The sequence below is a fragment of the Epinephelus lanceolatus genome, chromosome 13, assembly GCF_041903045.1.
Source record: "Epinephelus lanceolatus isolate andai-2023 chromosome 13, ASM4190304v1, whole genome shotgun sequence".
NCBI classification, from domain to species: Eukaryota; Metazoa; Chordata; class Actinopteri; order Perciformes; family Serranidae; genus Epinephelus; species Epinephelus lanceolatus.
This window is the reverse complement of record NC_135746.1, coordinates 7,875,763-7,896,890: the sequence shown is the minus strand read 5'-3', so window position 1 is coordinate 7,896,890 and position 21,128 is coordinate 7,875,763. Positions and strand designations below refer to the sequence as shown.

At 41.0% G+C, this 21,128-nt stretch overlaps 1 protein-coding gene across 8 annotated transcripts in view; it reads right to left on the bottom strand.

Moving 5' to 3' along the window:
* Positions 1-17,620: 17,620 nt before the first annotated feature.
* Positions 17,621-21,128, bottom strand: part of nrxn3b (neurexin 3b) — a 435,238-nt gene continuing 431,730 nt past the window's right edge. For 4 of the 8 annotated variants that reach the window (XM_078173684.1, XM_078173686.1, XM_078173685.1 and 1 more), the window contains one exon: positions 17,629-19,638. In XM_078173684.1, the coding sequence (XP_078029810.1) occupies positions 18,653-19,638 (986 nt within the window). In that variant the 3' untranslated portion in view covers positions 17,629-18,652. Of the gene's footprint in view, positions 19,639-21,128 lie in introns of all 8 variants that reach the window. The other 4 variants (XM_078173689.1, XM_078173690.1, XM_078173688.1 and 1 more) reach the window with 2 other exon arrangements.

Here is a 21,128-nt window from a genome sequence, read left to right as displayed (position 1 = left end):
CTTGTGCCTCTCACAGCCAATCAAACAGCGATGGGGTGTTTGCCACCGCTGCTTACTGCTGTTATAGTGCTGGCGTAAGCCTCTGCAGCAGCCACCGAGGCTGATTCCCATTAGAACAAACCTATTTGGCTTGCATTACAAACCCATTCAATCAGGCAGCCATGCTCTGCTTTTTCGTTTAAGCCCGGAGGCTGAGAGTGTATCCAGCCGCTGTCGTTCAATAAGTGAATGGGTTATTGCAGCTGAGTCTCCGTATCAACCTCATTTTCTCCCGGGCTTAGAGAAGAAAAAAATACATGTTTTTTGTGCAATTGTTGTGCAACAATTTGTATTTATAACCCATTTTGAAATAAGATGAAGTGCTGTTCACTGTGTTTGCTCATGGAATATGCAGCAGTCACGGGTGAGTGGGGCAATTTCCATGTTTGATGGCGGACAGGTGTGGAGGACCAGTCACTCAGCCTGCCAATCGCGTTGCCAGAATGACCTCTCCTGGCACTGCGAGTGGGAGGCTCATCACGTCCTTTATGCCACGCTTGAGTGTCATCACTTGTGAGGACCTGTGCTAAATCGCATGGAGCAGCCCTGCATGGCCTCGCAGCAAACAGCCGGTGACTGTTATGACCCAGTTGTGAATTGACTTGAGTGACGTGACTGTAATAGTCATAGACTCAGTGTCATTAGTTTATTACTTATCGCTCACTGCATCACATGAATATGTGATTAGCCTGCATCAGGGTTCTGACTCTCAGGGCCTCAGGCAGAGTCTGGTCTAAATTTGTTTTTGTAATCCTCCTGTGTACATTTCTAATCAGCTTATTATACTTTTACCTCAGACTGCACTGACTCTGAAACAGGTCTGGATGAAAGCTGCAGAAAGCTGAAATGAAACTGCTTCTCTCTGCAGCTGCAGTGATATCAGTGACCAACTGGAACAGGCAGGAATAAAACTTGGAAAGCTTCGACAGATTTGAACAGCTGTGGGAAAATTATGGTGAAAACTGGTGGGCTATTTTGAATAGTGTAACATCATTATGGATGAAATGCCAAATTTCAACTGATTCATTTATATTTCATTTTAAGTTGTAAGCTTGTCAGTCAGTCGTCAGACATTAATGTTTATATTAAATAATGGTGATATGGGACGGAGGGAGTATGAAAAAGGGCACTGGGGATGCACAATAATATCAACACTTCATCTGTACCAGTGGATATTGGCTTTAAAATGAACTATCAGAATCGGCCAACATGCTTTTTCTTATTTAGCACAATGAATTAATGTTACATACATTTAACCGTATTGTATTTCATGTCTCCATCAGCTGGTGGGCCGTCAAAATAAGAGTATGCATGCAGAATATGATGTTAGTTCCGCTACAGAAGAGACTTGATGATCACTAAAATTAGGTGGGAAAAGGTTGCACCACACAAACTAGTTCTCGTGTAGACATTAGTTTTTTAGCTGCTGGGGAACTGTTGAGTATCTGACTGAACTGTGTGACCGGCACGCTAACATTGCTGGTAGTATGATCGCTTTGGATCCAAGAAGGTTGACACAGTTGCTATTCAAATATTTACATCATATTTCATAGCGTACAACATACTACCCTGATTTAAAAAAGTTGGGATGCTGTGTATAACATAAAAAAAGAATGCAATAATTTGCCAATTCTTTTTGACCTCTATTCAAGTGAAAACAGTACACATCTCAAATTGCATACGGAAATCATGGACATTGTGTCCTCCAGGCTGAAGAGGGACTAGACTAGACTAGTATAAATCTTTAGTGTCCAACTGGGTGGAAGTTTGTCTCCAGTCCACCAGACACAAGAGACAACATAATAAAAAACTAGACGAGCAGTAAACATATAAACAAGCCCATTAGAAACACTTAACACATGAAATCAGTTCATATCATCGTCTGTCTGTGAGTTAAAACTCATCAGTCACTTTGCTGAGTTAATACTATCAATGGCACTTGGGATGAAGAACTTCTTGAATACATTTTTAGTTGCCAGAGGGACTCTATAGTGCCTCCTGGAGCTCAAGAGCTCAAACTGGCTGAAGAGAGGATGGGAGCTATCTGCCAAGATTCTCCTCACTTTCTTCCTCGCCCTCTCTGTAAAGAGTTGGGTCGAGGGCTTTTATGGCTTGCAAACTATTTAACTTGCCATTGTCAAAATCCTACAAAGGACCATTCAGTGTTACCAGCACAAAGGTCAAAGCCAGCATCTGTGATGGTACAGAGGAGTGTTAGTGCCCATGGCATCATGGGTAACTTCACCTCTGTTAAGGCACCATGAACGCTGAAAGGTACAGGTTTTGGAGCAACATATGCTGCCATCCAGATGACATCTTTAATAAACGTCCCTGCTTATTCCAGCGAGACAATGAGACACATTCTGCACGTTACAATAGCATGGCTTTATAGTCAGAGTTCAGGTACTAGACTGACCTTCCTGAAGTCCACACGTCTCCCACATTATGAAGCACAAAATACAACAACGGAGACCCCGGACTGTTGAGCAATGGAAGTTGTATATCAAGCAAGAACTGTAAAGAATTTAAATTTTAAAGCTTCAACAATTTGTGTTGTCAGTTCTCAAATGCTTACGGAGTGTTTCTAAAAGAAAACCTGATGTCACACAGTGGTAAACATGCTCCTGTCCCAACTTTTTAGGAACGTTTTCCAGACATCAAATTTAGAATGAGTGTGTATTCATGAAATAACAGTAAAGTTTATCAATTTGAACATTAAATATCTTGTGTTTGGACTGTATTCAATTGAATATAGGTCAAAGAGGATTTACAATCACTGCCTTCTGTTTCTCTTTACATTTTACACATTGGCCCAGCTTTTTTGGAATCAGGGTTGTAAATTAATATACAAAAATGTTATGCCTATAACACTATACATTTCCAAATAAGGTGAGCTGGGTTACCATAATTGTGTATCTCCCATTCATTCTAAACAGAATAATGCTAACTCTGAAATGCACATATTTCTCTATGAAGGCATTTATGAATACAACTAAGTTAATACCCACATTTCCAAAGAAATGCCAGTGAAGTTTAGTATATGTTTTGCCTCGTATAACTGTCAGTTTTGGAGATAATGCTACAACTCATGATGCTGCAGTGACTTTCTCTTTACATAACTGACTGTAATCCAGGTGTTATCCACTGATTCACATTTTATTACAAGTTTATAGAAGTTTAGTGGTTCAACACAGTGTCGTAAATCACTAGTGTGCAAGCAGCCTTAATCACAAACTTATTAACTGAAGCAATTTAATCCTGGTGTTGTGTATTTCTGTACGCCGAATACAAATCCTGTTACACCTGCCAGGACGAAGCTAAGAGCCACCCAAACAAACCAGGTGGATGTTTTAAAAGTTTTATGTAAAACTGCAACTCAATTAAAAACAGATTGTTATTTGCTACGTGTGGCTGGCTACAGGCAAAAGGCCTCATGAGGAATTCAGTATTGAATTTGCAGTGTATTATCAGGAGGAGGGTCACCTTTACCAGCAGCACTGATCTTCTGCAGCAGTTTTTAAAAAAAGAGCCCAAATAAGTTGTTGACAATCTTGATAAAAATGGCCCACTTATCGCTGGACTTTTCTGTTTTTGATCTTTATCACTTAATGTATCCCAAACCACCTCAAACTCCAGGTTGAGTTTATTATGAATTCAAACGCATCTGAGCAGCATAAAGAACCCCAGTCAGACAGCCTCAACAATTATCTGCCACCATCACTTATGATCAGATCATATTTTACAGCTGGTTTTGCCGCAGTCACCTTCACAGCAGCTGAAACGGTTTGAAGTTCACTTGCCTTTTTTTCCTGCTTCCCAGATCCCATCCCGCCTCACTTTCCATCTGGTCTGAACAGGCAGGGCTGGGGCCGGCCTGTGGGCTGTGCAGGGGCCCCAGGGAGCGGAGCTGCCGCTGAGATACTCATTGCTTCGTTGGGATTCTCACTGGATCCAATCACACTGTCAAGCTTGGATAGGAGGCTCGTCTCCCTAGGTAGTGAATACAGCACACACACTCACTCAGTTTTGAACATCACTCACTGACACATACAGATGGAGACAGAGACATACAGTATAAATGTGCACCCACGTACTCATGCACCCTTCACCGGCATCATACGCGCTCTGTCTCGATCCGCACAAGCCTGTTGATGCTCTTGACTGCAGAGCAACAGTAAAGCAGTGTTTTGGTGTGCAGCTCAGGCTCTCTGCTCTCATTCACTCCTGTATTTCGCAACCCAGTCTCATCTGGGGAAACTAACCTCCTTGAATTTTACAAATTTTGTTCCACTTCAGTGATAATCCATTCAAAGTTATGGTAATATTACTCTAATGTCAGTACAATTAGCAACTTGTACATGCACTTCGCCAAATTGCTCAAAATTACAGTGCAACTTGGTGTTTGTGGAGGTTTTGTACAAGAAGAAGACTTCTTCTGACGTGCATTATGTATGCATGGCAACAAACACCCTCATATCTACCAATCCTGAGCTGCCAGACCTGGTCCCTAGATGGCACTGTGTCCACTAGGCGAGAAAACAGCCCTGCTGTTTATCATGCAGCTGTGACAGCCTGTAAAAGCTTTTGTCAGTGGAACTGAAGATTTAGAGCCCAGATTAGCGCATTCATATCTTGGCAGTTAATTAGGGCTGAGGAGCTAACTGAAAGCTTTGGCTGCTGAGTGATGGAGCAGAAGAATAAGAGGAGGTGTGCTCCCAGCAGGCTGACACAAAAGTGAATTAAGTGCACATATATACACCTGACTATTCTGCTAATGTATCACTGTGTGCACCCACTGTGACATATGAATATGAATGCTTAACCCACACGTGTGCAACCATTTCTTTCTGTGCGTGTATGAACTTTGATGTGGCTTGAGCATGCCCAGTGCGTACACACGTAGGCACACACAGACAAAGAGACACACACATGCCTCTATTCGAGGTTTGCACATGTGTGTATGTGTGTGCCCTTCATAATGCTGGAGTTAAGGTCAGCGGGCTCATATTTTACCTGTCAGGAATGATCACCATCACCTTCACAGCTGCTTTGTTTCGGTCCGTGGAGGATACAGCATCTCTCCTGAATCTTTACTGGGACAAAAAAATAAAAAAGCTGCATGTCTACAATCTATACAGGGGGAGCCATAAAACGCTACAGCTGCAGACGTTCCCAGTGCTCAAGGTGTTTTACAACATCCTGCCTCTGTGTGAGAAGCAACAAAAACAGATTTCATCTGTAATCACTGACAGGGCTGATGCATCGCTCTTATAAAGCTGCTGTTTATTTGAAAGGAAAAACATGCCATAAAGCATTTAAGTGGAATTAACCAGTTCATTAGTTGAAGTAAAATTTCATGACAGGTCAACTGTCATCCTTTAAATGCATGAACGGAGAGCCGAGCTGCTCCCTCGTTGCCGTTTCAGAGAGCCTATACAGGGCGAAGGCAGTGCTAATGCAGTCAAACACACACACAGAAATCCATTTGGAAAAGCCATTAGCAAATGTAAATTGTTTTTCTGTCAATTAAGATATGAATTATCCAGCCGACATCAGTGGGATTGATGTAATCTACTTCTACTAATTTGACTAAAAGGAAAAGTAGTTGCTACACATAAAATCAAATCAATAAACTTTGTCAGCCAACAACTGTGTAAGCAAATGGGTTGTGAATATCAAATGGATACGTTTCCTCTGCTGGCACCCTGCTGGTGTAAATCTGAAAGTGACTAATGGTTGTGAAAACAGCAATACCTCACTGTTTCACGGTTTGTGCCAGCAGGCTTTATAGGAGCTAAATGTAGACTCCTCTTTTTCAGCATTAACACAGTGCTTATTTGGGGACTTGAAATCATTATAACTATAATATTAATTGTTTATTTGGGGAAAAATTAAGCTTGACTATAATGCTTTTTATGCATTCCTGTTTCTTTCAGTGGTGATTAATGCTGCAATTACCTTCCCTGGTGCTTGTTTTTGTTTCTGTTCTCTTGATGTTATTGTCGTGTTAAGTGCCTCATAGAATTTGCCTTTTATTTTAATCTCTGCCCTCTGCACCGTGGAAAAGGGCGTTTACATATTCACGATGTCACCAACAGTATTTTCATGTTCAGAAAAAAACATGCAATAGATTCTCAGCCACATTTCTGGATTTTGAGATTTTTGGTGGTTGACTGAAGCTTCCTCTCTGTGTGTACATTCAAATTCTCAAGGACTAATTTACAAAAGACCAGATGAATATTTAGTGATTTCAAAAGGGGCAGTGAGCACAGGGAGACGTTAACAGTTTCACAATCTTTACAATTCTAAAGAAACCTAAATTTAAGTATATGGCATCAGTATTCTGCCCTGCAACGTCCAAATACCGTCAATGCACACTGATCACAACTGAGTCAAAACCTGAATCTGCCTCTTTGGCATCTGTTTTTGTCACTACTATGTTAAATTACTAAGCCACAGAAATGAAGACCTCTTTTAAAAACAGCTTATGAAAACTGGAAGAACAACCAAACAGAGCTGAGCACCAAACCAAACAGCAGCGGGAGCTATCTGTGGCGGAAGCAGAGCAAACTATGCAGCTCAAGTACAAGCTAGCTAGCGAGGCAACGGCTAACTAGCTAAAGCTAACTTTACTGATTTACCCCTCGCTGTTATCTGAAAATAAAACATATCTGTGTTATATAGACCAACTACCATCTTAGTAATCCGTTATTCCACATATTAAATGAGGCTGTAACCCAACGATGCAGGAAGAAAACAGCTACATAAACTCCTACTAGCTTAACAGCAACTAGCAAAGCAAATCTCGCTGCCGCCATTTTGTGACCGCAGCGGAATTCATGCGATTTGGTGTTATTAATCTACCAATATATATTAACGTTACATAGACTACACTCAAAATAGTAACAATCGATTAAAGGAGATAATTTAAGGGCTCTTTCTTGCCTACCTCGTTTGTTCCGCGGACTTCCGCGTAATATGTCTCGCAGGTGTTTGGGTGTTTCCGCTCACGGTTTCGTCTAGTCCCGCCCTACTCTGCTGTGATTGGCTGGTGCTATTGTGCTATGATTGGCTAGTACTACTGTGCTGTGATTGGCTAGAACTCGTCACGTTGATGCATTGAGGTAGATGTTTACTAGAAGGAAACTGACCCCAGTTATTTATTCTAAGAGCAATGTTCCTTTCCTGGTCTTTCATTTATAAACATAATCCTCCCCTCACAGATATTATATCTGGAACAACAGAGACATATCACACAAACACAGATCATTATTCTTGGAAAACTGGTTGACTCATGGAATCCATGATGAATTTATATTGTACTGCAAATCCCTCTATGAACTCTAAATCTGCAGATGAACTGTTCAACTGTGATGAAATGTACAAACTGATCAGACCCTGAAAAAATAATGTGGTTTACTCTCAAATGAAGACCAAATATTTTTGTTTTGTATTATTTATGTTGTACTATTTATAAGTTGTGTCTTCATTTATTCATTAATTTATTCATTTTCTGTAACCGTTTATCCTGTTGGGGGTCGCAGGGTTCACCCTGGACAGGTCACCAGACTATCACAGGGCTGACACGTAGAGACAGACAACCATTCACACTCACATTCACACCTACAGACAATTTAGAGTCACCAATTAATCTGCATGTCTTTGGACTGTGGGAGGAAGCTGGAGCACCTGGAGGAAACCCACGCTGACACAGGGAGCTCCCCCACACTGGGGTTCAAATCAGGAACCCTCTTGCTGTGAGGCCGCCCAGCTTTATTTATTTTCTGTTGAATATTTTATTTTTTTCCTTTATTTATTTTGTCTGATGATTTTTTTTTCTTTCTTCTTCTACACAGTTTCACGCTCATGTACTTTGATATTGTGGTTGACTTGCCTTATTGTTGCAAATGTGAATTGTTCATTAAAGTTTTCTTTAAAAAAATAGGCAATCCTATTTCAATCTGGAATTTTATTCCCCATCGCATCGTCTGTCGTTTTGGTGGCTTGAGTTTTATCTGAAGCTGTGACTATGATGTGGATAGACTCCTGTAAAATTATCTGTGTTCCATGAGCAGGTTCTTCTGGCTTGTCTTTGGTTCATAAACACAACTTTTCACCACTCTGGTGTCTTATATGGAGTGATAGAGACATTTTATTTCAGAATAAATCACCTTTCATTGAGAGCTGGATACAGAATCAGATTCTGCTGGTGAGTCAGTTACTATACAGGGAGGGGCTTTTGTTCATGTACAGCAGTGGTGAAAGGGGCCCAGATTAGAAAATGTGAAAATACCTGGGGGCCAGCTGCTTCTCACATCATGTGGGGGTATTAAAAAAATCACTTACAAATGACAGAAACGCAACTGTTTCATCTTTAAGTGAACAAAATTCAACTCTCAACTGTCTCCTGAAAGCAGCGGCCCTCACCCTTGACTTTACTCTTCTCTGCTGTCTGCTACCCAGCAGGAAATATCTGTTTGTTTGCTTGTTTACCATCTATCTATGAAAACACATTAATCCCGCCTGTGTAGTTCTTGTGCACGTCTACAGACTGTATAACAGCCCTGCCATCATGAGGTGAGCGGAAAAAATGTGATTACATGAAATGTGATTAACCAATACTGTGTTAAACATATAGTATATTTTGAAAGACAAGCTGAGGGCCATTTAAAATTGGTCCCCAGGCCAGACTTTGGACATGACTGACGTACAGGGAATTCTATTCTGCGTATAATTTTCCAGTAAACTCTGAGGAATTTGCTGTAGTTTTTGATGACGTTCTAACAGGCACTGTAAGGCTCAGAAATGTAATTAAACCTACACTCAGATCTGAACCTTTCCCCAATAAAGCCGACTCCTCGGTAAGAAAAATCTGTTTCTCGCCACATCTCCAAAATACTAATACAGCCATACGTGCCCTGTTTCAGCAAGATGTTGTCTCTATTCCATATGTCACGGCATATTGGAATCAGTTCTTAAATGATATATATTGGAAGAAGGTTTGGATGCTTTCTCATAAATATCTGATTGTGAATCAGGTTCAGGAGCTGTCCTTCAAAATTATTCATAAATACCCTGCCAATCACTACATGCAGAAATATCAAAAAGACATAAACACAACCTGCTCTCTCTGTGATGAACATTTTTACACCTTTTTTTGGCTTTGTTCTCACACCAAGAGATTCTGGAAGGACGTTTGCAGATTTATCATGGACCATATCTCTAAAGACTTTAGATAATTATAAAAAAAAACCCATTGTGTTTGGCTTCCTCAGGTACCCATGAAAGGAAGACAAACTTTTTTATAATTAATTTGGTAATGATTCTGGCAAAGAGTTTTATCAATGAATGTAAGTTTGGCAAAACTAAACCTCATACTGATGTTTTTTTTTTGTTTTTTTTTTCTGGAAAAATGCTGAACATTACATCAAACTATTCTTTGCCTGGACCAACAACAATCTATTAATTTATTTTAAAGTACAATGAATTTTCAGCACAGAACTTTGATTTTAACTAACAGACAGCAACTCTATGACATGGCCAAACACAAGTATGACACTGAATGTATTTAACAGTGTGGACCTTGAACTAATGACTGAGGAGCAATCTACTTATATATGAATCTTTCAGGTGAGAAAAAGTGTCTTATTAAATTCAGAGTATTTAGCTTTGTCATAAAATCCATACAAAATGGTCTATTAGAATTAATTAAAACTATAAAGAGCAACATGAGGTTCTTAGCTCTGGTTCTTGAACCGGTTCTGTTTTAGATTCTTGAAATCTTGGTGCTATCTTCTGAACCAGCTCGTGTTTCCACCAGTTTCAAGCAGAGCCATTGGGTGCAGTTACATGATGGCTTCTCATTCAGAATGAAATAAATCTGAATGAAATCATTCGGAATTAAAGTCTTTCCAGGTAGTTTACATGGGAAATATTCATTCCCAATGAGGGTTTACACAGGAGATCAGTTTAATCACCTTTATTCGGGTCCGCGCAAGGTTTGGGGCAGGGAAGGTTTCTGATTGGATAGGGGGCAGGGCGGATGTTACGTGTTTACGTTAAACACAGTAGTCCTCGCTCCGGATAACAAGATGCTTGACGACGCCGTTCTTAGTGGCTTTTTCGGGCTTGTTTTGCTTATATTCTTGAAGCAGCAGTACGACAACAACCTTGTTCTGCTAATGCTTCGTCTGTTGAGGAGGAGAAGGGAGGTAGAAGGTCGAAGAAGGGAGATAGAAGACCGTGCTGTGGCGAATGGAAACCGGTGAGTGCAACGAGTCTGAGTGCTCTGTCTCAGCCCGTTGCTATGCGCGCTATATATGTCATCGCGCCAGAAGGGCAAGGAAACGAGCATGCGCAGAAAGACCAGAAAGAACTTAGAGAGGAATGAGTGTTTACAAGTGGGAGAAATTCTTTCATTCGGAATTAGAAACGGAATATTCCAGCCCCTTACATCGGATTGAATTTTCAATCGCATTGGCCATTTTCAATCCGAATTAGGTGTTTACAAGATCACTTTTATAGGAATGAACTTTGATTCTGAATGAAAAGGAAATTAAACTGTCCATGTAAATACACTCAGTGTAATCAAAGATGTGTCGCCAACAGAGGGCGCTGCACAGTTCACAATGGAAGAAAACAGTTGAAGCACTATGGAAGATCGCAGTTATTTACAACCAGACCCAAACATAATCTATATACATATTTTTGTGATCCAGGATTAAACTCTGATCTGCAGTAAATCTGCAGCGGCATCATCGGAAGTCTGCTGGCACAGATTTCACGTGGGCCTGTTGAAATCTCTGTTCTGTTACTACAGATATTTTTTTTTATCGAACACAAGCATGAACCAAATGAGACACCAGCACGCTCTTTTTTCCTACTAATTTCTCAGTTGACTCCTCCATTGTTGCCTCCTCCATCCTCTCATACCAACCTGTAGAATATGACACGCTCACTGATGTCGATTATAAATGATTATATTATTTGTCTATAGCTGAAAACTGAAACTATATCAGGTTCTGAGCCAATTTATTTTGGTTGAAATGCTTTGAGCGGTTCAAAGTTAGGTGTGGGAAGTAGTAGTAGGGAGTAGAGGAATGAGTCATCCTGACTGGCTGAGAGATCGGCAAAGTGTGATTGGATAACTAGGAGTGAACACCTATAGTCAGCTGATTGGAGGGAGTAATGAGAGTGGGATGGAGAAAAATGTGAAAGGGTTAGCACGAGAAAGGTCTTCCTGATTGAACTTACGCTGAGCTTCATTAGGAAATATCTCTACGATACTAGAAAAACACCACGAGGAAAACCTTTTTGGAATTCTCATGTTACAGACATTAACTGGTGCACGGTGTGGTTTGTTCATTTTAAATTCTGCACTGCAAATAAAATGAGAGAAATACTGCACTGAATATATGTAACAAACATGTTTTAAGGTTTTCAGACGTTGATAACAAATGTAGGCGACTTCCTGTGAAAATAAACAGTAAAGTGTCATCCATCAGTTTATGGTTGCTCATTACCTCGCCAAGGAGGTTATGTTTTCGCCGGCGTTGGTCTGTTTGTCTGCAAAATAACTGAAAAAGGTCATTAACGGATTTTGATGAAATTTTCAGGAAAGGTGGATAATGGGACAAGGAACAGATGATAAAATTTTGGTGGTGATCGGTTGAAGCAAAGTGGATAAAATAATAAAAAAGTCTGTCGTCTGACAGCCTCAGCAGCAATTTCAATTTCTAAAAGACGGTGAAAATAGCGCCATCTGGTGGCCGGAAAGCACGTCTTGCTCTACTTGCTAAATAAATATTGTTGTAATTCTAAAGTTGAAATTAATGTTCTGTGTTGGAAAGAAAGAAAGTGAAAAGTACAAAAAAACATTTTATTCTGTGTTGGTACAAAATAAAAACGAAATAAATACACCACAGTGTCTCCATGGTGAAGGCATATATAACCTAATAATAGTAATAATAATAATAATAATAATAATGATAGTGATGCAAATAACCTAATTGTGATGCAAGCTGCAAAGGAGGAAGGAATATCACCTACTTGGCGGAGGTCTGCACTCTCTGAGTGCTTTTCTAGTACTGTATTAGATTTTGAAAATACTGTGAATTATATATATTATGCAAAACAACACATGCAGTTATTATTTAAGGTAAAAAATGTCGTCACTGTTTTTGAATGTCATGATAACAATGTATAAAATGAAGTGCTTTTAGTCTTTTAAATCTGTAACAAATAAGAAATCCATGTCAGCAGCTAAAATCTACTCTACTTTTTGCTTGATGAAGTCTGTCCTAAATGGTCCTAATATAAAAAAAAAAATCATTATTATTATTATTTTGATTATATATAACTTGCTGACATAACTGGTTGACTGATTGTTTGTACATTTTTGTAAAAATAAATAAATAAAGAAAACAGGGAATGTGTTGACAGGATGTTTAGACTTTTTCCAATATATTTCTTTTGGTCGGGGAAACGGCTTCAGCTCATTTTCTGTCAGCTGCTGCACTAACAAACGTTGCAACAGGAAATACAAAGAGGTCGTTTAGAACATTTATGTTGTAAGGTTAGAAAAGGTCTGTTATTGTACCTGGATACCAGAACCCAAGATGGCTCCTTCTCAGTTCAATGACAATCGCTCACTTGGCACAAACACCAGAAGAGTTACCAGCTTCTGGGTTACTCTCGGGTTCTACAGCACTCTGTACAATAGGGTGAATCCCAGCACTGACTGGTGCTTGTGCTAGTGATTGTTCTGATCTGAACATGAGTGATGTGAGCTTTTGTGATGGGCTATAATTTTGCCACAGAGAGACAATTTAAGCCATAAAATAAATTAATGTGGTTGTTGTGAACGGATGAAAGACTTGGCAGAGTTCAGTTATGAGTGTCAAAGGATGAGACACTGCTAGAATACACAGATCACATAAACTATTATCAGTTAACTACACGAGCTAAACAAACGCTTCTTTAATTAAAAACTAAAAAAAGAAAGAAAGACAAAAACGTGTATGGGGTGAAGTTAGTAAAAAAATATTGCCTACAGCGTTGTATCGGCAAATCTAGTCTGGCTAATATATTGAGAAAAAAAGGTTAAGAAGGAAGGCTAACAAGTGACCAATAATTGCGATGGAAACCCAAAATTAAAATATCTTAATATGTAAAAAAGGTTATCTTGCACATCCACACAGCAAACATCCTCAGTCCTTAGACACAACATGAACACCTGTGAGGTCATACTCGCACACAGCGGTGACGTCTCATAGAACAGACTTTTCTAGGCTTTGGAAAAGTTTTACAAAGATTAAACTTCCATGGCTGACAAATATACTTTACAAAGAATGATAACTGACTAGCCAGTTTACAGCCAAAGGTGCCCTGTCAAAAGCTCATGTAGGTGGTGCACTAATATATGGTTTTGTCACATGCAACTCTTTGGTGCGCAAAGACAAAGTTCATTAAAAACCAAAGCAAATCGGATCAAATGTCTACAACAAACAAAAATGCGTGAATTGGTTGGGAATTTCAGGTGTAAAAATGTTGATAGTAAAGACGGACAAGAAAGCTGAAAGAACACTTTTTGTTTTCAATTTTGTGATTATTATGTGATTCAGATTATCAGGCGGAATGAAGATGGCAAGGACTTTTTTGGATAACATGATCTGCATTAAAGGTCCAGTGTGTAGGATTTAGGGGGATATATCGGCAGATAAGTCTGTTTTCTTTAGTGTATAATCACCTGAAAATAAGAATCACTGTGTTTTTGTTACCTTAGAATGAGCTGTTTATATATCTACATAGGGAGCAGGTCCGTCTACACAGATTACCTTCTTGCACCGCCATGTTTCTACAGTAGCCCACAGAAAAACGGGCAATCCAGATACTGGCTCTAGATAGGGACGTTCGTGTTTTTGCATCGGCCACCATAGTTAGCAGCCCCAGTGTAACATGCAACGTTAGAAAAACATTAACTTTTTAAAAGGAAACTGCTGTATACAGGGTTTTTACCAGTTTAAATCACCTGGTCCATTTATCTTCTAGGGGAAGAGACCTCTGTGGATAATTTGGCTCCTGGTAAAACCTCCTGAACATCTGGATTTTAAGTTATCAGAGGAAAAGCTGAACACACATTAGCAGCTGCGATGTGTTGAGTGGTGCTGCAGAAATGCTGATTTGTAACGTGACACTGCTTTTTTCAGTGTTTTTACCTGATTTAATCACCAAGTCCGTTTGTTGTGGGGAGGAAGAGACCTCTGAGGATAATTGACCTATGGCTAAGCCCCGCCCTCAAATGCGATGAGCCAATCACAGTGCGTATAGCCATTCCCATACACTAGGACATTCTCTGCCTGGACGTCCATTGAAATGCATTACAGAAAGTCAGTTTTGTTCGGTTTTATGAGCTTTTTTGGAGATTTGAAGTTTAAAAATGGTCAAACGGTGTGCATGGGGTACATGCAACTCTGACACAAGGTATCCTGAGAGGCTGGGCGACCAGGTGTATTTTTTACACTTTAAACCACATCTCAACCGAGAAAAGTGTCTCCTTTGGATAAAGTTGTGTTGTAACGTTAGACCACAACATCAACTCAGCGTGAATAAGATTAACAATGATGTCTACATCTGTTCTAAGGTAAGTCAACATTGTGTTTGAGGCAACATATTGTCACTTTGCTGGAAAGAAATATAAAGTTATCTTTAACATCTCTAGCTAACGTTAGCTAAAGTTAGCCTAACGTTAGCTCCTAGCTGCATTGTTCATCATGTCACCTTGTTTGCTGGGAGTTCATTAGCCTATTTTGTTCTAGTTTTGTACTTTGGTGATCGTACATCATTGTTAGCTGTTGTCCAAAGGGCTCTAGTTAAGCTAACGTTAACTTCTGGAGCTTAGCTTCATTAACTTATCTGTAATGGCAGAGATAACAAAGGTTGGCGAAATGCCGTGTACTGTGACACCTGCCATAGCGCCGGTCACTGAATGTTGATAGTTTGTCCAAGTGAGTGGAGGGGGGCGTGGCTTAGCCATACATCAATTCAGCTCCTGGTAAAAACCTCCTGAGTGTCTAAATCAGAAACAAAGGTGAGCATACAAAAAGTTTTCAGAGAAAAAAGGTGAGTACATATTAGCAGGTTGTGCTAGCAGGCCATCTGTGACCAAAGAACATTGGAGAAACATCAATTTGTAATGAGAAACTGCTTTAATCTGTGTTTTTAATGGTTATAATCACCTGGTCCGTTTGTTTCAGAGAGGAAGAGACGTTTGTGAAAAATTTGGCTCCCAGTAAAAACCTACGGAACAATGAACACTGAAGGAATCCTGACCAGGAGTTCATGCTTGGCAAATGATTTTTAGCTGGCAGTCATATGCCACTAAATCTAACACATTGTTCCTTTAAAAGATATTAAATAAATTAATTACAACTTCTCTTTCTGTTATGCATCCTGGAAACATAAAACCTGCTGTATCTGTAAACACAAAACTGACACAAGGTTAAGCAACTCAATTCTCCAGTATGTTCACAGGCTAGTCACAAACTTTATCTGTCTGCCCTGTGGTGCTGCAGTAGCTCTCTCAACTCTTCCTGAAAAACAGTCTGAGAGAGTCCAGAGAGCTGAGAGGATCTGCAGGGTGATAACCCCCTTCAGGTTTATCATTACAAGTGCCCCCTCACATAGTGATCACGCTGGAATTTGTTAATATAAAAAGATTGATTACAGCTGCTTTAAACCTGCATCTCTCGGCCTCACTGCAGTTGAAGGGCAGCGTGTTGCAGCAGGATGAAGCGTGGACTGAATATCACTGCTTGCTAAAATAAATGTTGTTTTCTTACACATTAACTTTTCATTGTGTTGACTTATACAGAACAAATTTCCACACATTTTTGGCGAAGAAAAAAAAAAAAAGGAATCTTGAAATGTGAGTCTGCCTCAGAGTGTAAAAAACGGTCCCTCAGTGGAACAAATCCCTGCTGGCCTCCTTGTTCCCGTTGCCTGTGGCAGGATGAATGAGTTAATATGTAGTCATTGTGCGGGCTGGATATACTCACACACGCCGCCCTGATATCCTACATCAATGGGCTATTGCAAGTTAATGACCAGGTCTTTGAAGGCCCATTTGCACGAAATATGGACAGTGTAAAAACGAGCTGGGAAAGCAGGTGCTGCTGTCATTGAGTAGCTCATAACCCGACCATATGGTTGTGGAGAATCTCATTTGGCTGTGCACTCGCATAAAGGCCTGACTCTAAAGAAACCCAAAGCCATTCCTCTGCTGTTGTGAAGACTCTGGACCTCTCTAATAACCGTTCTCTCCACCCGTCCTTTTTTCTCTTGTTGCATCGATGAACAGTGTATGAATTTGCATAATCATCTATAGGTAAATGATAGTGTTGAGCTGCTCTGCTCCGGACTTCATTTGAATGGAAATGATACCACTTTTTGGTATAAAAGGAAATCACTGAAGTGATAGCAAATGGATGAGAAATTGTGGTTCGGTGAATAGTCTTGGGCGTAGACGGTATCTATCTCCATCTCCTCGCTCTGCGTCTCCTCCTGCCTTTAAACCACAGCATGGGTGAGTGAGTGAGGGACAGCCACCCGCAGTCGAACATCCAGAAGAAAAGTTTGGGAACAACATTTCTTTTTATTTCTGGGAATTGTTTGGAGTCAAAGGAGCATAAGACAATAATAATTAACTGGTCGAAAAAGCCAAGTACCAACACAAAAAATCAAAGTGAACATACACACTGACTGATTCTGCATGAAAATGAGAACAAATAACTTCAGCAATAAATAATGACATAAAAAAACAACATATTGTCGGAGGAGGATGTCATAAAAATGAGACACGAAATTAGGCTACACAGTAAACAGAAAAAAAAGCAAAATAACGAGTTGAGCAGACGAGAACATTGACGTCAGTTAAAAAAAATAAATAAATAAAGGAAGAGAAACAAAACAAAAAAATAAAATAAAATAAACCAAAAACACCTGTAAGTCAGTAAGGTGCTAGCAATAGATCTCCAAAATCCATCATAATCTGTCTTTATTCTCTTGTTCTGTTTTTTAAATTTCCAATAAAAAAATAAATAACATGATGAAAGTAATTTCAGAATAAGGAGGAGTCCCTAATACAAGATCTGAGGGAGGTGTTTTCTATTTGATTGACAGCTTCCCATGGTCAAATATTCATGCGACTGAAGAGAAACACCATCCAGAGAGACTAGACGTCTAATCTAATAACATTTGCTCCCCGCCTAAACAAATGTTCCTGTGCACATCTTTTTTTTGTTGTTGTTTTGTTTTTTTAAATCTCCAGGCGGTCCTGGCAAAAAGAATAAAAATTATTTCTCTGTCGCGTTGCTACAGCAGTAAAATCAAACCAAATGGTCGGTCTATACAAGAAGAGGGTTTAAAAAAAATCATCAGAAACTTGAATTTTCTGTACAATATTGACCTGCAAAGCACAACTGCTATGATGTAATAAAATATGTAAACATATTTGCTGTTTTTGACACAGTCGTCTGTGACAACAGATAGAATCACACTTGTTCACACTGGTCTTCAGCCTGGATATTTTTTCTTTTTTTAAAGATTGCAACAGTTAAATCTCCACCGGACACAATTTATGATAATGCATTTTGCCACAGCATCTCAGGAAATGTATAGAAAAGAGGACAAATAAATGAAAGAAAAGAAAAATGCCATCAGAGATTTAAAATTCAGAGAAATAACAATGTATTGTGCATTTTGCCTGGTGGATCCACTCTTACACGCTTGAACACCATCGAGAATTTGGTTGCCATGCATAGCAGTCCAATCCTTAGCTGAGACGTGAGGGAGGGACAGAGAAATATTGAGATACATGACTGTATCACATCCTGCTGAGCGGTCACTGAGCACTGCCTAGTCAACCCCGACTGGACATCATCCTTCAAAAAAAGGACCTAAATTCAATAAATAAATTACTAAATGAATAAATAAAAAACAAAACAAAAAACAAAAAGTCGAAATAAAAAGACAGCTTTAAGTACACGTATACTTTAGCTCATATCGCATCCATGAAAGCTACATTTAATGAAACCGTTTGTAATGCGAAATCATGTTTTGACTTCCAACTTTCCCGACAATCATAGTTTCTTGAGGTCCCTCACTTACACAGATGCCAGCACCACGTCACATACACCTCACATGCATGCTCAGAATGGCCGAAATGACAGTGATCGTATTTTACAGGGTTACAATGGACAAGGTCGTTAGAGCTCCAAGGATCACACACCTCTCTACAGTCACTCGGGGTCGTGTGGATGTTAGAGAGTGATGTTATTCACACTGCCAAATGTCTCCAGCAGGGACTCCTTAAAAAGATCCACGTTGAGTCCCGGTGAAGTTGTACTGCATTGTCTCTCTGTAATGCTTACAATAGTAAGTGTGCTTCCATAAGCCAAAGTTCTTTTGTAAATGTTTCAGTGACTCAGTAAGTCGTGAGTTCTCAGGAGATTTTATCCTTTTTAAATCACAGTTGCCAATATGGTACTGTCAAAGTGTTTATAACTGTGTTCCAAACAGTTTATTTTTCTATGTGTTGGGAAATGACTTTTGATTTCTATACATAATATTCCTTGTCCTTGTCTTTCGGTCTCTTGCTACTGGCGCTGCCTTTGGCGCTGCCGCTGGGTGCTTTATCCTTCACCACAGCGCCATTGGTTTGCGCCGAGTTGCTGATGTAGTTGCGCGTCTCGTCCACCTGGTAGGAACCCTCGTCCCTGTTCCTGTACTTGTACATGGCGTAGAGGAGGATGAGGATGCAGAGGGCGGCGGCTGAGACAATGCCCACCACCATACCCGTGGTACTGCTGGATTCCCGGATCACCTCTGAGGCCCCCGGGGGCACCCGCCGCACCACGCCGGGCACAGTGGGCAAGGCGGCAGGCACCGTGCGCAGCATGGGCGAGGTGATGAAGGGGCCCCGTGGCTTGGTGCCGTCCAGATCGAAGGACGTGGGCAAGGGCAGCAGGACTATGTCCGGCTGCGGGGGTTTTACCTCGCGGTTGTTCATTTTCCCGGCGGGCAGCTTGGGTGGCGTGTCCGAGGGGACCGCCGCCGGCGGCGTGCCCCGGAGGTCGGGCAGAGGCGAGGTGGGTGTAGTCCTACCTGCCTCAGAGGCTTTGCTAGGCCTCAAGTCCTTGGCCTCCCACTTGGGCGCGAGGGCTTTGTAGCCGCCTTCATAAGCCGATGTGGTCAAGATCTTATCTGTTACCAGGGAGAAGGTGGTGTAAAAATCTTCATCGTCAGTCGGGGGCAGGCTAGAGTCGAAAGCTTCGCCAGAGCCAAACCCCGAAATCACCATGCCATCATCATCATCATCATCACCATCATCACCACCATCACCATCATCACAATCATCGCTGCCTCGGTCCGACAAGCAAGGTACCCCCGCCTCAGTGGCCATGGCCAAGGATTCTTTGGTGGTCTCAATAATGGTGAGGACGGGGTGGAGGGTTGGGGGGAGGGGGATGAAGGGAGAACGGGTGGATACAGAAGGGATGTCTATGGGGTCCTCGACTAGCACGGGGATGACTAGCTCCCCTCCTGGAAAGTGAAAGAGAGAAAGAAACACCAGTCAGAGGGCGGAAATTCTTCTGACAGCAAAGCAAGAAGCAGCCAAACACCAAAAGAACCAGTAACAAAAGAACGTATAAAGCAAAGCTCAACAAAGGGAGGAAATGAACTGAAAAGAAACAAAGAAAGAAAGAACGAAAAATACTGTACCAGTGCAAAAACAAAGAAACTCAGAACCAAACAAGACCCAAACTGAAAGAAAACAACAGCCATAAAAAAAGTATACATTGCATCAAAAGGCTTTGAGGGATGCACAAGGGTGAGCCGCATTAAACTGACTCCACATACTAACTCCTGCATATCCTGCATGTTCTCAGACAGCAGCATGCGTTCTCACATTAATACTGCACTATAAACTACTCAGGGCTATCATATGTTCTATGTGCTGCACTGATCAGCCTCAACTTTAAAACCACTGACAAATGAAGTGAATAGCATTGATCATTTCGTCCAGTGCAATGTTCTGTTCAGAAACTTTGGGTGCTGACATTTATGTGGATACCCCTTTGACACGCACCACCCACCCAAACACTGTTGGAGACCAAGCACACCCCTTCAGGGCAACAGCAGCAGGACAATGCACTACGCCATACCACAAAAATGTTCAGGAATAATCCTAGGAACGTGACAAAGAGCTCAAAAATTCCTCAGATTGCAATCTGATCGAGAATCCTTGGGACATACTGGTACCCCAGAAAGAAGTCCAATCCGTGGTGGGGCCTCTGACCTGTCGAGGGACAGACATAGGACCTCTAGGAGTGTCCTGTGGTGTCTCACATCTCACAACATGAGTTCTGCGATGTTACGACCCAGCTTGTAAAGCTCGTTACCATTGACTTAAACTTTTATAATTATCCCAGACGAGCCCCCACTTATGGTACAATGCTGTCCGTTAAGGGAAACAACATAGAAACCAGATGTTTTTGGTAAACAAAGTCATCTGTTAACGAAGGATTATTACAGAAATGTGGGGAAACTAAAAAGAAAAAGGGCTCATGGGTGCTGGTGGAAGAGTTCCAGCTCTCTCGACGATAAAGCCGGCCAGGCGTTTGCAGTTTCTTGGTTCCGAGCTGCACCCTCTGGATTGGAGAAGCCAAACTGGGTGCCACTCTGATCAGGATCCCCAACTTGTCAGCCTGAAGATGGCCATCGCTTCAGCAGGTGCAGGGAAACACACATCCCAAACTGGACACATAAAACTACATGAAGGGTTAATACTTGGAGCAAGAGTCGTCTGTGGCTGTAACGTGTGGATTGCAAGGTGGGGTAATCACGTGTCCCATGAATGCTTGATTGGATTGGGATCTGGGGAATATGGAGGCAAGGTTGACACCTTGAGGTATTTGTCATGCTGCACTGGCATCAGAACGTGCAGCTACTGTGAGGGGGGTGCACTCAGACTGCAAAGGTGTTTGGGTGGGTGGTGAGTGTCAAGCAGCATCCACATAAATGCCAGGTTT